The sequence below is a fragment of the Alosa pseudoharengus genome, unplaced genomic scaffold (assembly GCF_046254945.1).
Source record: "Alosa pseudoharengus isolate Yale_2024_CS ecotype anadromous, Long Island Sound unplaced genomic scaffold, YU_APseudo_1.1 YU_APseudo_1.1_scf_5, whole genome shotgun sequence".
NCBI lineage: Eukaryota > Metazoa > Chordata > Actinopteri > Clupeiformes > Clupeidae > Alosa > Alosa pseudoharengus.
In genome coordinates, this window is record NW_027468837.1 from 24,101,784 (window position 1) to 24,124,154 (window position 22,371).

At 42.7% G+C, this 22,371-nt stretch overlaps 2 protein-coding genes across 2 annotated transcripts in view; one reads left to right on the forward strand and one right to left on the reverse strand.

The window, feature by feature from the left end:
- Positions 1-671: 671 nt before the first annotated feature.
- On the reverse strand, positions 672-5,456 carry acot8 (acyl-CoA thioesterase 8). Its single transcript, XM_076268734.1, has 6 exons — positions 5,265-5,456; positions 4,871-5,007; positions 4,503-4,728; positions 3,746-3,903; positions 3,353-3,544; positions 672-1,538 (listed from the first exon to the last, which is right to left on the reverse strand). The coding sequence occupies exons 1-6, from the start codon at positions 5,453-5,455 to the stop codon at positions 1,423-1,425; spliced, it is 1,020 nt and encodes a 339-aa protein (XP_076124849.1). The 5' UTR covers position 5,456; the 3' UTR covers positions 672-1,422.
- Positions 5,457-6,504: 1,048 nt separating this feature from the next.
- Positions 6,505-22,371, forward strand: part of phactr3b (phosphatase and actin regulator 3b) — a 51,574-nt gene continuing 35,707 nt past the window's right edge. Inside the window, exon 1 of the mRNA XM_076267790.1 lies at positions 6,505-6,610. Coding sequence (XP_076123905.1) covers positions 6,505-6,610 — 106 coding nt within the window. The remainder of the gene's footprint in view (positions 6,611-22,371) is intronic.

A 22,371-nucleotide genomic window follows, 5' to 3' on the forward strand; every position in this document is an offset into this window, starting at 1 on the left:
TTATTATTTTAATTGTGATAGCCTTATAATTATTAACATAGGTTATAGGTACTCATTGTTTGCTTATTTTATTGATAGACGTTTGATGAATAGCCTAGGGCCTAGGCTACTATAGTTGATTGGGAGTGGAGGGGCAAGTTTTCGAAGGTATTTTCAACTACAATATTAATATTGGTATATCATATATGTGCTGCTGTTTTACAGAAATAGCCATGATTCCCCATACCAAAAAGGACAACTTCACTTAATTGTTAGTCTATGTCATAAGCGTTGTTCCCTTTGTGTGAATGACGCTATTTTCCGCGTCTTTTTTATTCCAACCATGGGCACTTTGAAGCAGAAACGAGAACGCGCACTGAATTACCTACACCTGGCTTGACATAGTCGCTCCTACTCATCCTGGATTGGCATTAGTGAAACGAGTTGAGCTAGGATGACCAGACAACGCTATGTCAAACCTCGCTTTATCACTTATGGATGTCTTAATTCTGCCTTTGTTAAATACCCTTCTGAAGGTGTACAGATGATGCTATTTTCCTTTCAGTTAACAAAACAAACTGCTTTCACAGTGTAAGATTAAACTAAAAAAAGAACATCAAATTTTAAATCTATGATGCTTCGTCAACCCAGCATCACTTCACTTCATGTCTACCTTTATAAATGCAGAGAGACCATGTTGAAGGTCAGCTTGATATATGTTTGGTGTTCTTGTTGTAGAGTTAAACCCGTCAAACATATAAATGATGTTATTTTGTATCATAAAAGATCACAAATATGAAAAAGAAAACACATAATATTACTTGTGCATAAGATACATGCACCTATATATCATGTATTGTAGCAATAATCATAATTTATTACAATATTTGTAATTACATTTATATTAAACAAAATATTACTATACAAAGTAATTGCATGTAAGACTGATAAGATTTGATTAAAAGACATAGCCATAATGGACACTAAAGAAACTAAAGAAACCTGTGACATTTTTTTTTTTGGTCCTCAAATTATATCAATGTACCACGACCCTTCAATCGGAACTACACTGCATTTATATTTATATTTAGTCAAGTGAGATGCTTTTATATTTTATGCATGTTCGCAGCAGGACTCTTCACGCCATTTACCACTTGTCAGTCAGAACCACTGGGGAGTAACGAAACGTGAAGCCATTAAAATGACATAATTAATATATGGGATGTGTTTTGGGATTAGGGTCAGTTCGACACCATGCCGTGTAAGGGTGCACCCCCCTGGAAAAATGATGCACCCTGTCAGTATCCAGGAGTCTTCCAGAAAATTCCTATGAATCTATTTTTTTCAAATGGGGGCACTTTCAAATCAACAGCCTTCAGCATACTTCCAGGAAGCCAAGACTGGATTTGGGTGCTTTGAGTTCCAGAGGTGAGCATGTCTGCGCTAGAGTTTGCTCTCAGACAGGGCCTGCATCCTGAGCACTCCCTCCTGGGCACAGGAGGCCGCCAGCACTCCATCCTGCCTCCACAGCCGGCCCTGGACCAGACCCCTGCTGCCTCCTGTCACAACACACACAACAGACATTACAGTATGTCCACACAGTGCACACACATTCAGACCGTCTAAATTAATCTTTTTACATATCTGTTTCTTTACTCATTCCTGTCAGATGTCTGAAATTTGATTCAAAGAGAACACATTGCACTTGTACTGATAAAATGCACACGAGGGCCAATCAGCTTCTGATAAAGAAACAGATGCAGATGCATCACACATTAACATTCAGATAGCAGATATCTGCAAGATGATTTTTAATACAGCTCAATTGTGTAGTTTCACAATCAGGGTAAGTGCTTTGTTTCAAGAAGCCTAAAAATTAAACCTTCTTTAAATGTCATTATTTTTGGGGTTTAATGTACATCCTTTGATGGAAAAAAATGTAAATGTTTATTGGAGTGGACATATGAAAGAAATGTAGTTTATCCATATAAAGTTTAATACATACAATATTTAAAGTGTTTATTAGTGTTACTTGGGTTAACATAATTTAAATAACACTTGTTAAGTAAGTTGCATTATCATATATAAGGTACTCTGTATAGCATATGTATAGAAAATGTGTTGGAATGGTCAACAGCTGTTTGACGGAAAACTTTTACTATATCAGTTATTATGATGTTCAAATGATATGCGAAATTTTGTTGGTAGGCTGTTACTTGGCTTGATGCATATCCTCTGCTAAATAATTTCAACCAGGTCAGCTATGTTTCTGAACTTATGATTGACGCAAATTTGGACCATAACTCAAATACCTGCCAATTTCATTATAATAATGATTATAATTATTTGCTTTATTTGACGTCACAATTGTAACATATTACATAATGTTCTAATGTGATCCAGTTTTCTGCCCACAGTAAAAATATTGTTAATATAATTTGCTGAAGTGATATAGTTTTAACCTCAAGTTGGGGACGAAAATGACTGAAAGACGTGTTTTATCCCTACAAATGGTATTTTTGCACTTTGTCAAGGTGCTCCTAAGTCTAGTAATTAATTCAACAACATACAGTTATCCAACATAATTACATACTTTGAGGTACACTGACATGTATGCGGAAAAGGTCAAGCACTTACCCTGGTCGTGAAACTACCCAATATTTGGGAAGCACTGAGAAAATATACTAAACTTGGGCCTGAGCTCACGGCAGTCTCACCTCATTCTCATACTCCATACATTTAGTCACATAAAAGCACAATCAGTAGGCCATTCTTACACTCCACCTTTTGTTGTTCTATTTCTTTCCCTCCTATCTAAACCCTCACTTCTATTCTTCCTCTTCCCATAGCCTGGGAGAACCCAGACAAACATTTTACATATTTGAATTTGCACTGCAGGTCCGGTCCGTCAGGCAAATTCACTCCAATTTCTAATGTTCCTAAAATCCGGGCACACATCACAATCGTCTATCCAACTGCGTCCAGAGGCATTTTGATCAGCGTCCATTGGTGACTCCCTTTTGGAAATGGGAGGTGAATGAAGCTTGTCCAGAACCTATCTCAATTTTAATTGAGATAAGGTCTGTTAATAACCAGGCTACTCTTCCTAGTCTGATGTCATGCAAGCTTATTTAACCCTGAGTTGACTGAAAGGTCCCTTTCTGGTAGTATCGATGTGAAACTCCTATGGAAATCCAAACCGCAATGGATATTGAAGTAAAATGGTTAATAAATTATGGTCATATTCATATTACAAACAACCATATTGTGTTATTAACTGATGATAACACAATCTGAATCAGAATCTGATTTATTGTACATGACTAATGGTGGCCCACAGGTTTGTTTGTCAAAGTTTGGAATACCGACTAACCTGCCCATGGACTCTCACACTCATACAGCATCCACTCGTCGGCACGGAAGGTGTTGTGGAACCACATGGCGTGGTCGAGGGAGGCTGAGAACTGGGCCCTGTATTCCGGGTAGGGCAGCACAGTGGTGCCCAGGAATGAGTAGTCCGACACGTACGCAGCCACGCAACAGTGCAGTTTCATGTCGCCTTCCCCTAGGAAAAGAGAGGAGTTCCTTAACAGTTAGGAGTTGTTACTTGATAAAACATGTCCAAAGAAATATATTGTTACTCAGTATCACACATCAGATTTGACATGGAAATACATGTTCCACAGTATAATAAAACTTACTTGCTCAAAAACATAAGTGAAGTAGATTTCAAATGCCAAATGTTTACATCTAAGTCTTTCATTACCAATATGCCCTCTTGCTCGAACCCAGAAGAGTTTCTTTGGTTCCATGGCAACACGTCTGTAGAAATCAGGTGGATTAACTGGCTTGATTTCAATGGGGACCTCATCTGCCAGGATTTTATTAAGTCCTTGTCTGGCCTTGTCTGCCAAATTGGGAATACTGTGTTTAAACAAAAACAATGGTAGAGATCAACACAGAGCTTCACAATTTGTGTATAGTCCCTCTACAAAATAAGAAAATAACCTGCAACATGCCTAACTTTGATTAACTGATGACCTATAAGCGTGAGTATCATTTTGTTTTGAAAAAAAGCATGAGTATCATTTTGTTTTGGGAAAGACTGATTTTACAGTAAATGTACACATACATTTCATGTTTGTGCCTCAATTCAGTTGTACTCTATTTTGTTTGAGAATTTTGGTGAGATTTTGCTTTTAGCAGACAAAAGTGGTTGAGCCGAATTAATTTATGATTGTGGTGGGGACATACACATACAGAAGTGTACATGTGGTTGTATTCCTGTTCATGACTAACTCAGGGGCTATGTGATTTGAATGGCATGGCAGACTTCAACGTGCAGCCCAAGTCTAGTCGAATTCTCAGCAGGCTCTTCACACATTGCTTCAATAATGTTGGAGGAGTGTAATTTGATTGGTTGTTGAGCTGAAATACCAACAAGCATTTGCTGTAACTGTGGACTGTCCCTTTAACGCTGCACTAACTTTGACAGTATGGGGTTGAGGGAGTGGGAGCCCCACCTGAGGTACTGCTGGATGAGCTCCTCAACAGTAAATAGCTCCTCGGGCGGTGGGACAGAGGGCATGGTGAACTGGTGCTCCAGGACACTGGACTGTTGGAGGTGGAAGGACGCCTGACAGATCAAAATGGGTTTCCCGTACTGGATGGCCTTGACCGAGCGCACAGAGAAACTGCGGCCATCTCGTGTCCGCTCCACCTGGTACAATACTGGAACTTTGGGGTCACCTGCGACCAGAGATTTTCAGTAAGTGGCTATGACTGTAAATGAGACTCTAAAAATCAGGAAGTGAAACTCTGCCTTTACCTGGGGGTGGGGGGTTCTATCTTAGCACTAGGGATTAAAGGCATTTCTCTTCTACTTACATACCTGCTCTTACAAAGTAACAGTGAAGAGAGTGGGCAAAGAATTGGTCTGTGACAGAATTGGCAGCAGCCACCAAAGCCTGTCCAACAATCTGGCCCCCAAAGAGACGTTGAGTGCGAGGTACCCAGTGATGCTTCCCACTGGATGAAGAGAGAATGAAACAAAATCCTAAATGACGTTGGGATTAAGTGGGCTCTTACTCAAAGCTACCAACAAAGCAGTTGCTATAGCATTACACGTAGCCTCGTAATTTCATTAACACAAACACATATAAGGACAGAGGGTTAGGCCACTGTTGGGCGGTTAACATGTTGGTAGGTGTAGACTAGATATGCATACAGATTTTACGTTGTCATTTGTAACTTGTTGTAACAGCTAGAATTATTAAGCATGTAACCTGTAAAGATCCGTGTCGATTTTCTCTAAATTCAGAACGCTAGTGACCAGTATGCTTCTTAGATCCGGTGTATCAGAACTGGACATATTTTCTGGGTTTGTGCCGTTACAAGACTGGCTCTTCAACTTTTCGTTTCGATTATTTTTATGTCCCATGCACGGAACTGTCGACTTCTTGCAGGTGTCCGCCATATTGTCGGGGGCTATTACTTCTACGTCACGTAAAGAGGCGGTGTTTCCCTTTATCCCAGTGGAGTAGGGGTTAACCCACTTACGCACTTTACGCAGCGAAGTGCCGGTGTCGCAGCACATTAGATTGGTGATAGACGTGCTAATACCCTTCAAATTTCCCGTCTCTTAGTGGATATTCATTCAACACTCTTCAGTTGTAGCCTACTTGTACATCACGACAAGGTCAATGAGTAGGCCTACAGTTCTTACTTATTCTGTAGACCTTTTATGAATGACACACTGTGCAGAATACATATAACCGTATCACTTTAATATTACCAAATAAAACATATATTTGAATGAATGTATTAACATGAATGTTGCTTATTTAAACATTTTACAATCGGAATCTAAGTCCATTAGGCTAGATCACAGTTCATACTAAATCACGACGCATCTGTTGTGGGGCAGCCGTTCAAGGCACATTGATCCATTTACATTACACTCGCCATTTTAACATTCGTGTAGTTGTAATGTTACTCTACAACCACATGACGGCAGCTTTGCACAGCATACCAGAAAACACGAGCGCTATGGCAAGCACACACATCATATCGCCCGTAACCTACACAGCCTCATCAGTACAGTACCATCATAGTGGGGAGAACGTGTCGATTTATCCTTTAATTTTGTTATCGACTGTAAGCAAATAGGCTATTTACTTGGCACATGTGCTGACACTCTCCCCACAGTAATGCCACTACTATGCAGAAAATGTTTTTTTTTTCCTTCATGAAATTGCTGCGCGTACTCTTGATCAATGACATTGAAATTCAGTATACGAATCGTATTATAAGCCATCAGCGCGCATTTACAGGCATACACACACGCGCGCGCGCACCCGCACGCACCCCCACACTCAGGATTCCCCCCACCCCTAGAACAAGTCTCTGATATTAGAGGCTGCAGTTGTCGAACCAAATTACACGCTTCCGTTGCTTGCTCCCGTCTCCATCCAGCTCTGGACTCATATTTTCATATTTTCCTCCTTACTCTACTCGACCATCACCATGGCTACATCGGATGGAATAGATGATAGCATAGTGCAGCGAGGAAGATCTCAAAGTGACCCAAGCATCGTTACAGAGGCTCGCATCGTCTACGCCAACAGTACAGGTAGGACTTAACCTATGTTGTGTCATGATTCATGTCACAATTAAGAGCGCATGTTCTCATCACATCAAATGTGATAGGCAGGCACATCTTCATGGGTGCGCTGTGCTGGAACTATCTTATAACCAAGACCTAGTAAATCGTAGAAAGTCCAGGATTAGGCTGCTATAAGCACATTCGGTTAAATAATAAGGCATGCAAATGAAAAACATGCTGATCGTTGATTGACAGTGTTGACTGACAGCCTTTTATGACGTTCTCTGCGGGCTTCACTTTGACATTTTGCTTGCTGTGCATGAATAAGACATTTAGGTAGAGATTGATCAAACATTCCAGCTTCTGGAATTTAGTCAAGGTGTAAGATCTCTCTTTGCAGTTTGCATCAACATTATCTCAAAAGGTCAACACAGTGATGTCAATGAAGTGTTATTATAGATGCAATTCCCAGCACCCAGTCATATTTTTCTGATAATAATAAGTACATTATAAGTTCCCTTTGCTCTTCATATAATGTCCACATGCCTTGCTTGCCTCTCTGCAAGTCATTGCAGTCACATTGAACTACAGGTTATGCAGCAACCCCCCCAAAATCCCTGCAAAATACAACTGACAGAAAACTGCAGTCTCACTGTTGATGTAGTTTACCCTTGCAGTCTGCATTTGTGAGTCTCTCCCGCGTGGCCAGATGAAGTGTTTATGGTTCAAGTGGCATTCTGGCATGCCTAAGCGTGACATGTTTCAGTGGGCTTTTGAGCCCAGCCAAATGTGCCTGTGCATCCATGCTGCATCTGAAACGACCTCCTGCTACAGCCGAGTGGACAGCAGAGAGGACAGAGAGTGAGAGAGAGAGGCGCATGTGTCCCCTTCACCTGCAGTGGCCGGAAGCATGGAGGACAGAGAGAGAGAGAGGGGGAGGAGGGAGGACATCCAAATTGGCCACAATCATAATCATAATCATACTCGTCCCTAAATGAGGAGATGATGGTGGACGTTAGGGGTCGTCTCATTAAGAGGAGCCCATTGGTCCATAATTCACCATGTCCACTACTTTAGCAGACTGTGTTCATCAGTCATCGCCCTGTCCCGTCTCCAAACCCCATTAAGTGTCCTTGGACGAATGTGACCGATCCCTTTCATCTCCATCTCTGAGAGAGGAGGGCTGAGCATCAGACGACAACAATGCTCAGTTGTGTATCTGGTTGTTGTCATGGTGACCCCTGACGGGGCTCAGAGCCTGTCCTCCTCCAGCATAAGGGGGAAGACACAGCGATGCCCAGGATGCTTCCGTCAATGTGGAGGCAGCGTGTGATTCTATCTGATCACCCTTAATGAAGAGAACCTCTCCCAGGAGTCAGTAAGAAGACTGCGCTGCCTCAGCAGCATGTCAACCCAAATCCACTTACCTACGCACAATGACAGCATAGTCACACACACACACACACACACACACACACACACACACACACACACACACACACACACACACCACAAACAAACACTGGCAGGGAGAGAGAGAGAGAAAACTCATTGGAAATTCATATCAGGCTTACATCTAAAACATTTAAAAGTATTTATATAATGATGTGCTGATTAAACTTATGACTTAACATATATGTGGGATCAAGGGAGGCAGTCCTCAGGGTAGTTGCCTGTGCTAAAAGATCTAATCTAAATATCACAGTATTGTACCAGTGTTAAGTGATTAGCCACAAATCCAAGGCTAAATGTGCGACAGCTGCCTGTGTGCAAATAGGGAGCTTTTAGCACAATTCAATCAGTAATTCCGTGTTAGCTGTGCTGTCGAGGAGAAGAGAGAGAGGCCTTTCAGATGTAAACCCTGTTGACTGGTAGAGCAAGCCTGCATTATTGTACCTCAGGGGCATTGTAGATCAGGATTAACTGCAAAGCCTTTCAAATAACATGAAGAATTAGAAGCACAACACAATCTTGTTTGCATGGATACGTCTAATGTAATGTTTGTTTTTTTTTTACAAAACACACCTGCTTGCCAATGTGTCAAAAAAAGGTTCAGATGGCTTAATTGAATCAACTGTGATGTTAGATTCTGGAAGAACTAATGCAGAAGACTGCAGCAAATGCTGTGCATACTTCACTTCTGGAAAGTTCAGCCAAAGGGCCTTGGCCTTTTGTGGATTCATATCAAGTAATCTAAAGTTCGGAAAAACAGATCTATGAAATTAGACTTCTGGCAGAAGAGATAACGCCCCAACCAAATGAGTAAAGTACGATATAATCAGCAAAGCCTCTTGCATTCTCTTTCCTTATTAAAGGAATTATCCGGAGTAAAATGCACTTTAGATCAATTTACGGATGATTGGGAGTACATACGTTGAGTTGACATCAAAATCATGTCATTCGGATGTGTTTTGAGAAAGTTCGTTTTTTTACCGTTTTTAGTCAAAACTCGTTAGCCTGGAAGTGACATTCCAGGGCATGTAATTTTGCTGCTACAAAACACTATTTTTATACCTCTTCTACAGTTCCAAACAACATTCCACTTACGTGGTAGTGAGTAGAGGGTCCCTAAAGCCAAACCGAAGTATCCCGAGGTCTTTATGTGGTCGAATAGAGAGTCCAGAATGAATTTTAAGCCAGAAATCAAGCCAGTACCTTTCCGGAAATGTTGCTGCTGTAGCTGGCATCTTTAGGGGAAAGTCCGTAGGAGTCGATTGCCGAGTGTGGAGTAACACGCTCTGGAAATTCACAATTTCGTCGCCGTTTAAAAAAAAAAAAAAAAAACATAGTCCAGTATTTCTTTCGAAATTGAAATGAAGTTGTATGCAACAGCAAACCCTAGCTTACTAACAGGTTGGAATTTTGAAATGTCACGTGACATGATGTCGTGCAACGACGTGATGCAATCGACTCCTACGGACTTTCCCTTAAAGATGCCAGCTGCAGCAGCAACATTTCCGGAAAGGTACTGGCTTGATGAAATTCATTCTGGACTCTCTATCCGACCACATAAAGACCTCGGGATACTTCGGTTTGGCTTTAGGGACCCTCTACTCACTACCACGTAAGTGTAATGTTGGTTGGAACTGTAGAAGAGGTATAAAAATAGCGTTTTGTAGCGGCGAAATTACATGCCCTGGTCACTTCCAGGCTACGAGTTTTGACTAAAAACGGTAAAATTTTCTCAAAACACATCCGAATGACATGATTTTGATGTCAACTCAACGTATGTACTCCCAATCATCCGTAAATTGATCTAAAGTGCATTTTACTCCAGATAATTCCTTTAACCACTTATGGGTGACACTATATTTTTATGTTTCAATTTAATTTTTTTATTACAAAAGGAGGTTATGGAGGTTGAGTGCATTTCTATGCCTGAGTACTCTCGGGAATCCTTATTGGGTGGATCGTTTTTTCAAGGTCTGAGTGATATTATCTCTGCTCAAAACACAGGGCATTATGTAAAAATTGAGAGGCTCTCATGTCATCATTCTACATTTCGCTGTTTACCTAGTAAACACAGTCAGACTACTGGTGGTGTGTTAGTGTTTGGTTGGAGGGGATAGGGGTGAGGGTATGGGAGCCAGCATTTACAGAGATTGGCCAGACTGTGGAAGTTTTGTGTGTCCTGCTGTCGTTGCCATGGTGACAGGGCTGCAGGGTTTGTTTTGGTCGGAGTTGAATGCTCGCGCAGGGCCCCTGGATGTTGTGGCGTGAAATGCTAGATTATGTAAGTGGCAGGAGCTGAAGTAGGAGCATGCCGCTGCTGGAACATCTTGTGAGATGGCAGACGGAGGCCAGGGAGGCTCTGTCAGATCTCGCTGATTACCCATGATTCACTGCCTCTCTCACCATTCTCTATCTCTCCCTCTCTCTCTCTCTCTCTCTCTGTCTCTCTCTCTCTATCACACACACACACACACACACACACACAAACGCATAAACCCACACACAGCCCTTCACTCATTAGTATCACAGTGTGTTCCTGATGTTGTTCTTGTCTCTTTGCCATGAAGGCAGCTTTGGTCTGTCCTACTAGTAGACCCCTGCATGCACACACCACACAAATACAAACACACAAGCATACAACACACAAACACATGCATACAGACACACATGCACAGCACACATAATTATACACACTTTGTACAACACACACACACACACACACACACACACACACACACACACACACACACACACACACACACACACACACACACACACACACACACACTTTTGTAGATTTAGAAACAAAGTCTTTCATCTGTCTTTCTCCCCCATTATGGCTTTGATCCTGCCTCTTGAATGCACACTTGAGGACCAGAGCAGAAGCCCTCCAATTGCAAGAACAGAAAGAATAGATCAAATAATCTGGTAAGGAAATGAGAAAGAAGAGAGAGTGAGAGAGAGTGAAAGAGAGAGAGAGAGGGAGAGAGAGATGGATGAGAGGGATCTAAGTTACAGCTTATCAGCCTTGGATAGTACTAATTTAGAAACACTTGAACACCTCACAGGGAGATGGAAATGACTGTGGCACTGCAGTGAAATGGCATCCATCTTCCAGCTTTTAGTTTGTTCCCCCTCTTCCTCTGGAGACGTGATTACAGAGGGGGTGACGGTGACTCATCGAGTCAGTGTTCTCTCAGAGAGCGAGAGAGGCAAGCTGACCAACGCTCAGGCCCTTTTTTCGAGCATCTTACCTTATGACAGTGGTTGGGGTCTGAGGAGGCCAGTGAGTTCGGCTCTTTAAGGTGGGCTACTCTGAGCAGCCAGACTGGACTGGAGAGTGTGAGAGGTGGGGGTCAGGCTTATGAAAGCTGAGCGCATGTGACTCATCCACTCTGCACTCTGAGGTGGAGACAGGATGGAGAGAAGAGGAGAGAGGCGTGAGGAGACACTAACAACGTCTGACATGTTGACCACGGCGAGTAGGTCAGGGGTGAGGTCACGTTTCGAAGAAAGAAAAAACAAAAATACTCATTCAGGCCTTGGCATTATCATCATCATCATCATCATCATCATCATCATTTTCGCACAATCAATGCTGCAATTTCCAGAAGGATCATTGTGCTACAACCATGTGCATTGATATTTAGCAGATGTTTTTAAATTCAGAATGACTGATTTGATCAGGATGTGTGCTGTCTGGGGTGTTGTAAGCAGTACTCTTCCAGTTGAGCAGTACCATAACTAAAGGAGATTGTTCCAAATGATAGGGCGGTGAAGCTATTTGAAAATGGAGCTCATTCAGTGTATCGATCATCCAATCAAGCAATCACCGACTGAGTGCTGAGTGTTTGCTCGTCTGCTGAACTGATGAAGCGAGGCGTCGCGTAGTTAATGTGTATTTTAGCCGGGGCTGTCTTGGTGCCTTCAGCGTTGCCTGTGGGGGCCGTATATCACACTTGGATTAGCTGCCCTACATTTCCAGCTGATCCTATTGGCATAATCTGCCACGCTGCGACATCAAAGGGTACCCCGCCCCTGGGACTTTTCCTCTCCTTTCACAGGTCCGCCTAAAGTGAGACGTTTCTTTTGAGTCTCTCAGTGCTGCTTAAGCAGTGTCTTATAGTGCAGCCTGATGAGGCCGATGAGAGCCCTTATCCGCTGAAATCAGGTGTGTTTAATGTTTTATTAATGTGTGTGTGGAGGGGGGGGGGTGTTGGGGCTGGGTGGGTGGGTGGTTGTGTGGGGGGGGTGCTGTGCTGTCTATAATTAGCCCTCATGTTCAGTGGTTAATATTCAGAGCTGGGATGATGAATATGTGTGTGCTGGGGAGTGTGCAGTTCAAAGGGAATAGCAAGCAGGTTGGGCTCCTGTGTTCCCACGTGTGGTTGGCGGTGTTTGCAAGCAATTCAGCTCCTCCAGAAGTGCATGTGCCGATTTATTTCACTCACATCAGCACATGTCATATTCAGACAGCAGACAACAGCTTGTTTTCAGACCTCTGTTGAAAATGAAATCACGCCAGCTGTGCGTTTATGAGCCTTTGATATTCCGGGTAGAATGGTTTGATCATAATTAGACAATTACACTGAAGTATTAGTCAAATTAGGAAAAAGGGTTCTTTTTTTCTTACTCAGTCTAAATCTTCAGTTTACACATACACACACAGACAAGAGAGACTGCCAAATACAAAAGCACACAGAAATACATAAAAATATGCACACAGTTTCAGACATTACCAGTAGTTCTGGCAGTTTCATATTATACAAGAGCTTTGTGGAGTTGACATAATCAGGACAAATTGGTTTATGTGAGATAATGAAGCCTGGTACAGGTTGATTTTCATCAAGCCAAATGTAATTGTGAACTATTTTGTACAATTATGCCAGAACAGAGAAAATTACCACAGAGGGTGATTGTCTGCCATGCTGCAAGAAACACATTCCCATAAGCATGGTCATGCTCAATGAATTGGCACCTTGAGACTGGCAAGAGAGGATAAACTCTAGTCTGGCCGGCACAAACAAAATGGGATCTGACGCAAAAGGCAGACTGCACTTCAGGAAAAATCCATACTACAAAAAGCTGACATATTTGAATTTCGTGGCTGTGAGACTCAATGATTAAGAGCAATAATCGCTGAGTCCACCAGAGATGTACAAGGGGAGGTGAATAACAGCCTCGTTTCTGTAGCACACCAGAGACTTGTCAGTGAAACAGGAGATAAAAAGGAGGAAAGAAAGTGTGAAGAGCCAGGTCTAAAAGGAGGGGGGACTCAGCCAAGATAGGGGCCACCTGCTGGCAGTCTCCCTGAGGGGCAGCGAGAGAGAGCGCCGGTAAAGACGGAGGTTAAAAGAGGCGCTGCCCTGCCAAAAGAGTCTGCAGGGAAAAGCCATTGGCCTACATCAGTGAGGGCCGAGAGCCATACTGAGTCCCTTCAAGGCCAGCAGCTCTCACAAGGACAGTGCAGGAACGCAGGCAGGATGCGCTAGTGGAGGACAGGGCCAGAGGCATGAAAGGGGGCCGCCGTAATGTAAGGGCGGTACGTGCATCAGTGGGGGGGGGCCATGTGGTCGTCGTTGTCATGAGATCCACTCCGTCAGGCCTGGAGTGACACCTCGCCACCTGGACACCAGCAGGGGATGGGAGGAGAGGGGGGGCGGGGCCGGACCCGACTCTGCGCTGTCCAAGGTCACCCGGCTTCTCAACGCAAGGCCATTTTCTCTGCAGACCTGTTTCACTTTCTCTCTGTCTCCCAGATATTTTTTAATAGACTACTCTGCAACAAGGCTTATCTGGCTGCGCTGTTCTCTCTCCCTACTTAACAGAACATGCCCTAAGGAAAGGCTCTAGTCAGACTGACTGTGTAAGATGTGCAATGAATTGCCTGTCTTGTGAAAAATATGAAAAACAGAAGGGCACCGTGATGGATGTTCGGCACTGCTGTACAGTCATTTGTCAGACATCACATAAATCACAATGTAATTTCATGCAAAAACGGAAGGCGGCTCTCAGATAGTGGGGGGACAAGGGAGCGAGGGGTGAAGGAGAATCACAGACACTGAGATTAGGACAAAGCTGTGAGGTGCGGACGGACATGTTCAAACAGAGGAGAGAGGAGCGGAAGAACTGAGTGAGCAGAAATCACCATATTAAAGCTCTCGGTATCTGGGGCAGTGTGAAGTTACTCGCTCTCTAGAAGCATTAAAATAATATTTTATGCATGACATTACCTTTTGCAGAGGGGGAAAATCACTACAGGGCTCATGGTTTACTAAGATTACTAAGGTTATTGCATTTTAAAACAATATTTCTGGGTTATTTTGGATTAAATCATAAAATATATTGATGCAGTATAGTAGAGTGCTTAGCAGTATATTGTATTAATGTTACCTCATCATTCATGTGAATTAGATAGATAGGTAGATAGAGTACTAGATCCATTAACTGTAAGTAGTTTTACAGCAGCACATGACAAAAATCAAATCCAAATTTATGATTAAATCTAATGATCATGAATTTAGTTATTTTTTTTCCTCTAGGCCTTCAAACTGTGAGAGAATCATGTAAACTGTTATATGATGGTAGAACAAAGTAATGCTGAAATGTGATTGCTATTGTTGCCAGTGGGTTGTATGATATATTTCTAACATACTTAATCTACATTCAAGCTTTCTTCTCTAGTCTGCTTGAGTCTGTGGGACAATGGGTTCTTTCTGTGGCGTCCATGCAGGACGTTGTGCTGACTGAGAAGTGTGTTAGGCTGAATTGGCAGCATTGTGGCCCAGGCTGATGATGCATTTTGCTAAACAGAACCCCCCTGCTGCCTCTTACCCCATTCTGTAGAAACCATGCCGAGATGTCACCAGCTTCCATTGACTTCAGCACCATAGACAGCAACCTCACACAGAGAAGGGTGTGGGGGCGGGGGGCTGGGTAGTGACATCACTCTGCTCCAATCAAATGCCACCACACAGGCCCCAGAGAGCTTCAGTGATCCCATTGGCCCTGGCCGGCTGTGTGTCATAAGGATAGAGTCCGACCATGCTTCAGTGCTAATTAAAGGCAGGATGGGCACAGAAGGCCTATCAGGGCTAGCCAGCTTGCAAAAGCAGGCTTGAGAGAGCAGAAAAATTTAAAAATGCCCGTCCTCCCCCTGGTTTTCCTCTCAGCTCATTAAAGAAGCTGTTTTCACACGTGGTGCTTCGGACCAGATGAGATTGAAAGAATCAAGATATGACATGTCTCATATACAGTCTTAAAGTGCTAAAAGGAAACCGGCAGATATAGAAGACAGGCTCAGTCTGGCTCTCAAGACAGGTCAGACTTGCCTCACATCTGCCATGGAAAGCTGTGTTCAAATCTCTCTGCAGACAGAGGCTGCTGTACGGAGGGTAGTAAATGCTTCAAAGCTCACTGGATGGGGAGGAGCCCCTGCTCAGTGACCCACATGCACACGCTGTCTTCCATTCTGTCTCCTAATAACGCTCATTTCTCCCCAACATGGAGCTCTCATGTGCTTTTATGTCCTTACATAATTGGGCCGCCTTGGCTTTCCTTGTCTTTTATTTATGCGGTTGACTCTCTCTGTCTGTCTCTCTGAGTGGGGAAGAACCCACTGTCTGGTAGGTCCCATGTAATCACTGACTTGTTTACTGAGACTGCCTGAGATTTACCGAGCCATGGTGGAGGTGGTGATGGAGAGACAGAGACGAGAGAAGGTGAAAGGGTGGAAGAAAAAGAGATTAACAGTGCAGTGGTATAGGGTTGAGAGAAAGAGAGACAGAGGGGTACAAATGAGACTAAACAAGCAAAAGAGACAGCATGAATGAGCCCCAGTGTGTTAATCTATCTGTTGTGTGTGTGTGTGTGTGTGTGTGTGTGTCTGTGTGTGTGTGTGTGTGTGTGTGTCAATGTAATAACAGGTCTTGACTCTGGGCAGTGATAAGTCTGCCCAGTGACTATTCTGTGTGTAGACTCGTGCACTCCTTAGGGATCTTCGACCAAGCGACGCCATTAGCCATTCATGCATCATAATATATTTTTTATGGGCATTTCATGTGCTGACCTAAATGCATTCAGCTCTGAATAACAGCAAAGCATGTTGCACATGAAAACACACCCACCTGATTCTCCTGCCCACCACACACACACACACACACATACAAACACATACACACGGACACAGAAATTCTTCCATTATCATCACAAAGGCCGACATTAGTAAACAAGCCGAGGAGATGTCCTATTTTCCTCTCCACATATATTTGTGTGATGAGCAAAAACAGTGATGCATTTAACACTGCTGACGTCCCAACAGTCCCATCATCAGGAGTCTGTGAAATGTAAATGCAATGCAAGCTAAAGGTGTGTCTGTGGTGTGTGTGTGTGTGTGTGTGCGTGCGTGCGTGCGTGTGTGCGTGTGTGCGTGTGTGTGTGTGTCTGTGTGTGTGTGTGGGTGGGTGGGTGGATGTGTGTGGAGTATCTATTTTTTGCAGCTGTTCTTCCTTCAGATGTAATTAAAATAACACACTAACACCTCAGAGAAACACTGGGAGGTGGGCGCATGGAAGCTGATTGGCTAAGAGGACAGATTACTAATACAGAGACGCAGGAAGCTCCCCCCACACACACCTCCAGGGTAGAAGATGCACGCATGAGTTTACATTGACGCAGAGCAGCTGGTATTGTGGCTTTACAAAGAAGTCTTATGGTGTGAAAAGTCAAAGCAAGATATTATGTTTAGAAGTAGGATTCTTAAATGTTGTTCTTAATTCAAATCTATTTCCCTGTTTCTTTAATTTGACTTTTGCTTTAATGCTGTGCTATTCATAAACTCAGTTCGCTGTGGCACCATTTTAAATCACACCAACCATAATGTGGACATTCGTACATTTTTTTCTGTTTATGAGGGATGAAAACCATGATAACACATCATTTGACCCATTAGTGCTCAGTAATTATGAATGTGTCTCGCAGTGGACATATAGCGGCAACGCTTACCCAGTAACTTGTAAATGGAGTCGAGCAATGCTGAGTCGCAGTGGATAAAGGCCAATTGTTACATTACATCCTTTGCACTAAAAACGCACTGTCCGCTGTCACTGGGAGAGAACAAGCCAAGGGGAAGGCGGTCACTGGGGTCGTGTAAACCATTAAAATGGACGCAAGCAATTCATTTTGGGCCAAATTCTGTGCCTCAATGCCTGTAGCTGAATATATGATTAATTGCTTGACCTTTTCCCTTGAGCAAACTCCACAAGGAGCCATTTCTTTAATGCACGTGTTCTTTGAAGGGGACCCAGAACCAAAATGAAAAAAAAAACAATTTTCAGCAGAAAAAAACAAGCATTTGAAATACTGTATGCACTCAGTATGCACTGAGAAGCTAGGGAAAATACCGACTCTAGGCATCCCTTGATAACAAAAGTAGTGCTGTCCACTGATAACATCTGGAGGCTCCAGGGTGAGCAACAACAGAGGGTGATTTAGCAGATTAAGTTATGTGTGCAAGATGCTTACGAAGAACTAGAAAAGGCAGACTATCTGTACAATAGCAACCACACTAAAGCTTGTGTGTGCTGCTCGCCAACCTTTTCTGTGCACCTGTCCTGTGTCCATATTTGTTTACATCATTCATTCCAATGTTACTAGGAGAATGACCAAGAGCATAAACAGACCACTACAATCACAGTCCCTGTGAACTGCCTTTGCAACATTTATTGAAGGCTGTACACAAAAGAAATTGAATTGTGGGCCCAAGACAAATTATTGCTGGCCCAGTGAGCCACACACACATACCTTTGCAGGTTCTGGTTTCACTCAGCAATATTGAATTAGGAGAATGTGCATTAATTATTCAAGCCTTACAAACAGCAAGGGTGTAGTCCCCAAAAGCACAGCGTCTGTTCAATTATTTACACAGGACCATATTTTGGCGGTTGACAAGGGTGTGTAAAGCCATGTCTGAGCTCCAGTTTGTCCATTATGTCTGTAACATCTGAGAAGTCTAAGGGAGTTCATGTTCACAAATCAAAGAGGACCCCTATGAAGCACAATGTAGAGTTTGACTGTTTCTTAAAATATCAATATTTACATGTAGAATACCGATATATTACAATTACGTAATTCTAAGGGGAGTGTAACAGTGCTCTTATTTTAGAGCATCTTCTTCTTGTGTGAATCCTGTTATTGCATTTTTCTGTTCCTGAAAGAATGTGAATAAAGGAAAAAGGCAGAAGAGGAATGCCCAAAAAATGAGAAGCTATTTGCTCAGAAATGCATGCAAGTATAAACATATATTGTCAAACGCCCTTCAATAACTTCATATTTTATTTTCAAATATGTCTTTGTGGATGACGCCTGTGTTCATGCACTGCGCCTACTGTAATTGGTTGGGTAGCCTATATCTTTCTCGTCTCTCTCTCTCTGTGGATCGTCAAATCAGTCAAGATGGCTTTGCATTCTGTGGCCTGCCATTCTTTTCCACTGACATAAGCAGCCCCCAGTAGCAGCAGCAGTCTTTCCTCTGAGCTCACTCAGAGGGGAAAGACAGAGCACTGGTGCCAGAGTGAGAGACAAGTCTGGCTCCCTTCCCAGGCCAGAGGTACTGTATCACTTCCAGTGGAATCCCTGAGTGGACATCTCGCTGCCCCGGCAGGCTGTACCAACTACCCCTGTTTTGCGACGCATGGTGTCTGTTAAAGAGCTTTGGGTTGGCTTGTATTTGCAAACTCGTTTCCCCCCTGCTCTGTCTTCAGCCTTTTTTCTCTCACTCTCTCTCTAACTCTCTCTCTCTCTCACACACACACACACACACACACACACACACACACACATACACACACACACACACACACACACACACACAGATATATACACAGTCTCCCTTTCTTGCTCTCTTATTCTTTAACATAATCTTGCCCAATCTCTCACTTTCTTTTTCTTTCTCTGTCTCTCTGCCATTCATTCTATCTTTTCCTCTCCTGGCTTGTCTCTCTGCACTTATGCACACTTACTGTAAGAATGGGAAATGAAATGCTGGGATGACTCATCTGATTCACTGTCTCTTGAGACCATGTCAGTTCTATTCCAAGAACCCAAAAACCTGCCCAAAAACATGTCTTTCCCATTTGTCATCCAGCTGCCATCAGAGCCAGTGCCTTATCTCGTAACGATGTTGGAGTCATGGACAGAGGCTGAGTTGGAAAATATAGTTGAGTGTACATTTTGTGGTGATATGTCATGAGCACAATCGCAGAAAATCCAGCCAGGAAATGCTTTAAGCCATTCAACCAAATCAGTTGAGCTGTCTGAAATATGGAAGAGCTTTGGAAGTTGAATTTGAAATTCAAACTTGAAAAGCAAGTGTGGCTGACATTTTTTAATTAATGCACAATAACAGTCTTAGCAATAACATAGGGGATATAAACTATTACAGTAAATTTGAGAAGAGGGCTATGCCTCTTTGATATCTCAATCAATGTAGCATATAATATACTGTAGTTGAAAGCTTATTGGCTGTACTGTACCTACAATTTTCAGATGCCACCATTTATCCTACAGTATGTGTCCTATAGGCCTGTAGGCAAGGCCACTTTGTATGTCTGTTCCCTGGTAACTGAATTTGTGATATTGTCAACACCTTCTTCAACCTGTCAACCAAAACATTAGCTCTATATATCAGATATTCAAATATGACTCAAAATACTTTTGAAAATTGTGCTTGGATATTTATTTCCTGGTTATGTTCATTGATGTGTTTATTACTACTGTCACTGACAAAAAGCTCCAGTGATATCTTTGAACATGTATGTTGTGACCTTGCCATGCCTGATGTCAATTAAGTATTAATGGGCTCTTGGACACTTTCATTACCAAATATGTTATTATTAATGAATGATCGATCATCATTGATTTTCAGTAGGTCTATAATTACACAGAGGATCTTGCAGTCAGTTGAAACATAAATAATGACATTTCCTTCCCTTGGATTTGTGATAGTTGATTCGCTTAAGCTAAGAGCAAATCACTATTTATTGTAGACATAGCTCATACTGTATGCCTATTAGCATGATCTACATCACACTGGCTCTGAAGCAGTACCATAAAACTTGGACCCATGCAACACAATAGATGATATACTGCTGAACCACAAGTGAAGACTACTTAATATTTAATGTTCAGTGTAAACAACATTTTTATGGTCTCAGTGTGTTCTTGCATCAATTATGTGCATCTTACTCAGTTAAGGTGAGGCTTCACTGCCCAGGAAAATCAATTGTAAAGCACTTATGTGGCATTGCTGTGTGGCTTAGATGAGCTCTGCAAGCTCTGTAGCTTTGATTGGCTTTGAGCAAGTGCAAGCCTTGTAAGCTTTTCTTCTGCCTCTCTCGAGACTGCTCTCCACTCTAGATAAGGGTTGGCCAAGGCTTTCCTCACTAACCTCAATCATTTCTCATTTATATATTACACTGTTTGGTTGAATTTCTTATTGTCATGCGTTCTTTAAAACGTGTAATAACTGTATATTATTTGCACACCTATGAAGTAGCTCTGATTTTTTGGCTGTGCGTCAGGGCCTTGAACGTGCATTTCTTTCTGTGAACCAAACGCTGTGTCGTCCATTACCCCTTACATATTACACAATTCTTTTTGTCTTTACTCACTATTGATTGAGCTCAATATTATGTTTAGAAAGACCCATATACCCCCCTCAATTTCTGTGCCACACTTACTGTACATATTGTCTGTGCCTGGAGAGATCAGTCTATCTTCGAATTTCTTGGACTGTGTCGTGTATCTGAAGCCCTGCATTTGAGGCAAATGCTAATGGTCATGCTGCCTTCTCTGTTTGCAACCACAGATGGTTGTGTTTCCTGCCAAAGTGATTGCTGTCACAACAAACATTCAGATAAAGTGATCGTCCTCTAAAGGGAGAGAGGCGAGACAGGCACACCGACTCAGACAAAGACACACACACACACAGTCAAAGCAGCACAATTACATATCAATTAAGGAGCCAGATCAATGGCGATACATTCAAAATTGGACCACAACTAATCAATTTTACTGGCTGGCCTAGTTGATGATGGCCATTTGTTAACAAGCCAGTAAGCATCAGTGGGAAGAGAAACATGGCAGCAAAACAAACCCCTTGACATTTCTGCTTGTACCATAACCCTTATGGATATCAGAGATTTTTATGTATGGGCCAAGGGCCATCTTGCTGTTGTAAGCCTAATTATGACCCGACTCTCAAGTGGATAGTAATTGACTCAGTGGTCTCCTGTTGCAGTAATACCTGTATTTAACAAGAAGCTGGTGTAATTATGCTATTTTTATCTCTATATCCAAGCTGGTATTATAGTGTGTACTCCCATCGTGTATTCCAAGATATGACTAAAACTAATATAATATTTGAATGGAGTATAACTTGACATAGGCCACCATTTTACAGTAATAATACTGTATATGGGCTTGATAGACTACTGCCTACCACAAACCTTTCTAAAGCTGTTCATTGTTAGCTGTAGGCCACACTATTAAATATATTGTAGCCATCTATTCAAATATAAGCCAGATGCAGCAGCATATGTAAATATATTTTTCCCTTGATTTTTCTGTAGTCTATGTTTGTCCCAGGAGCAGATTTTGTTCCCCTTCTTTTAAATAAAACTGTCTTATTCTTGAATGAATGGCCAGTGTTCATATTTGCCATCAACAGAGGCGGGCAGACAAGACTGTTTTCAGGCTTGTAGCACGTGGTCTGTCCGCTGACATGCATTGAAGCTGAAAACATGAGCTATGACATCGTTCGCCCCACAGCCGCTACTACGATTGGTGAGGGAAAAGATAGTGGGTGCGGTAGGCAGAATATGAATTAGTCCCAGCTGTAGCAGACGTGTAGACCGCATGCGGGTGTTCTCGGTCCTAGTCAAGAGTTTACAGAGGACATAAATTCGCTTGTAGGCTACCGCTGAATTCTGTTATTTACTCTCGTCTCCTCCCTGGGGCACCACCACCACGGTTGTTTTGAGCTCTCCGGCTACCCCCTCCCTTTTATCGCTGACATTCCACGGCTTGCATCACTTTTCCCCCATCGCGGCGTGCAGGCGCGGTGAAGCTTTTGGGGCGAGCGGGAAGACAGAGGTGAAAGTCTTGAAGACACCCGACGAGACTTTGGAAATGTCATGTGAGTGTGTTCAGAGTTTAAACCACTTTTGAGCCGGTGTCCTGATAAGTGTTCGTGAGAGATAATTAGTTGTTGCTGGGTGACACATGCCTACGGGAATGCCTCACAGTAATGTGCATGGCAACGATGTTGCGAAGGCCAG

Excerpts from the sequence above, each read along its gene's own strand:
- acot8 (XM_076268734.1), bottom strand. The coding sequence starts at position 5,455 with ATGGCGGACACCTGCAAGAAGTCGACAGTTCCGTGCATGGGACATAAA. Across the intron at positions 3,904-4,502 it reads CTCATCCAGCAGTACCTCAG|TATTCCCAATTTGGCAGACA; the intron begins GTGGGGCTCCCA and ends GTTTAAACACAG. Across the intron at positions 1,539-3,352 it reads GTGTGAGAGTCCATGGGCAG|GAGGCAGCAGGGGTCTGGTC; the intron begins GTTAGTCGGTAT and ends GTGTTGTGACAG.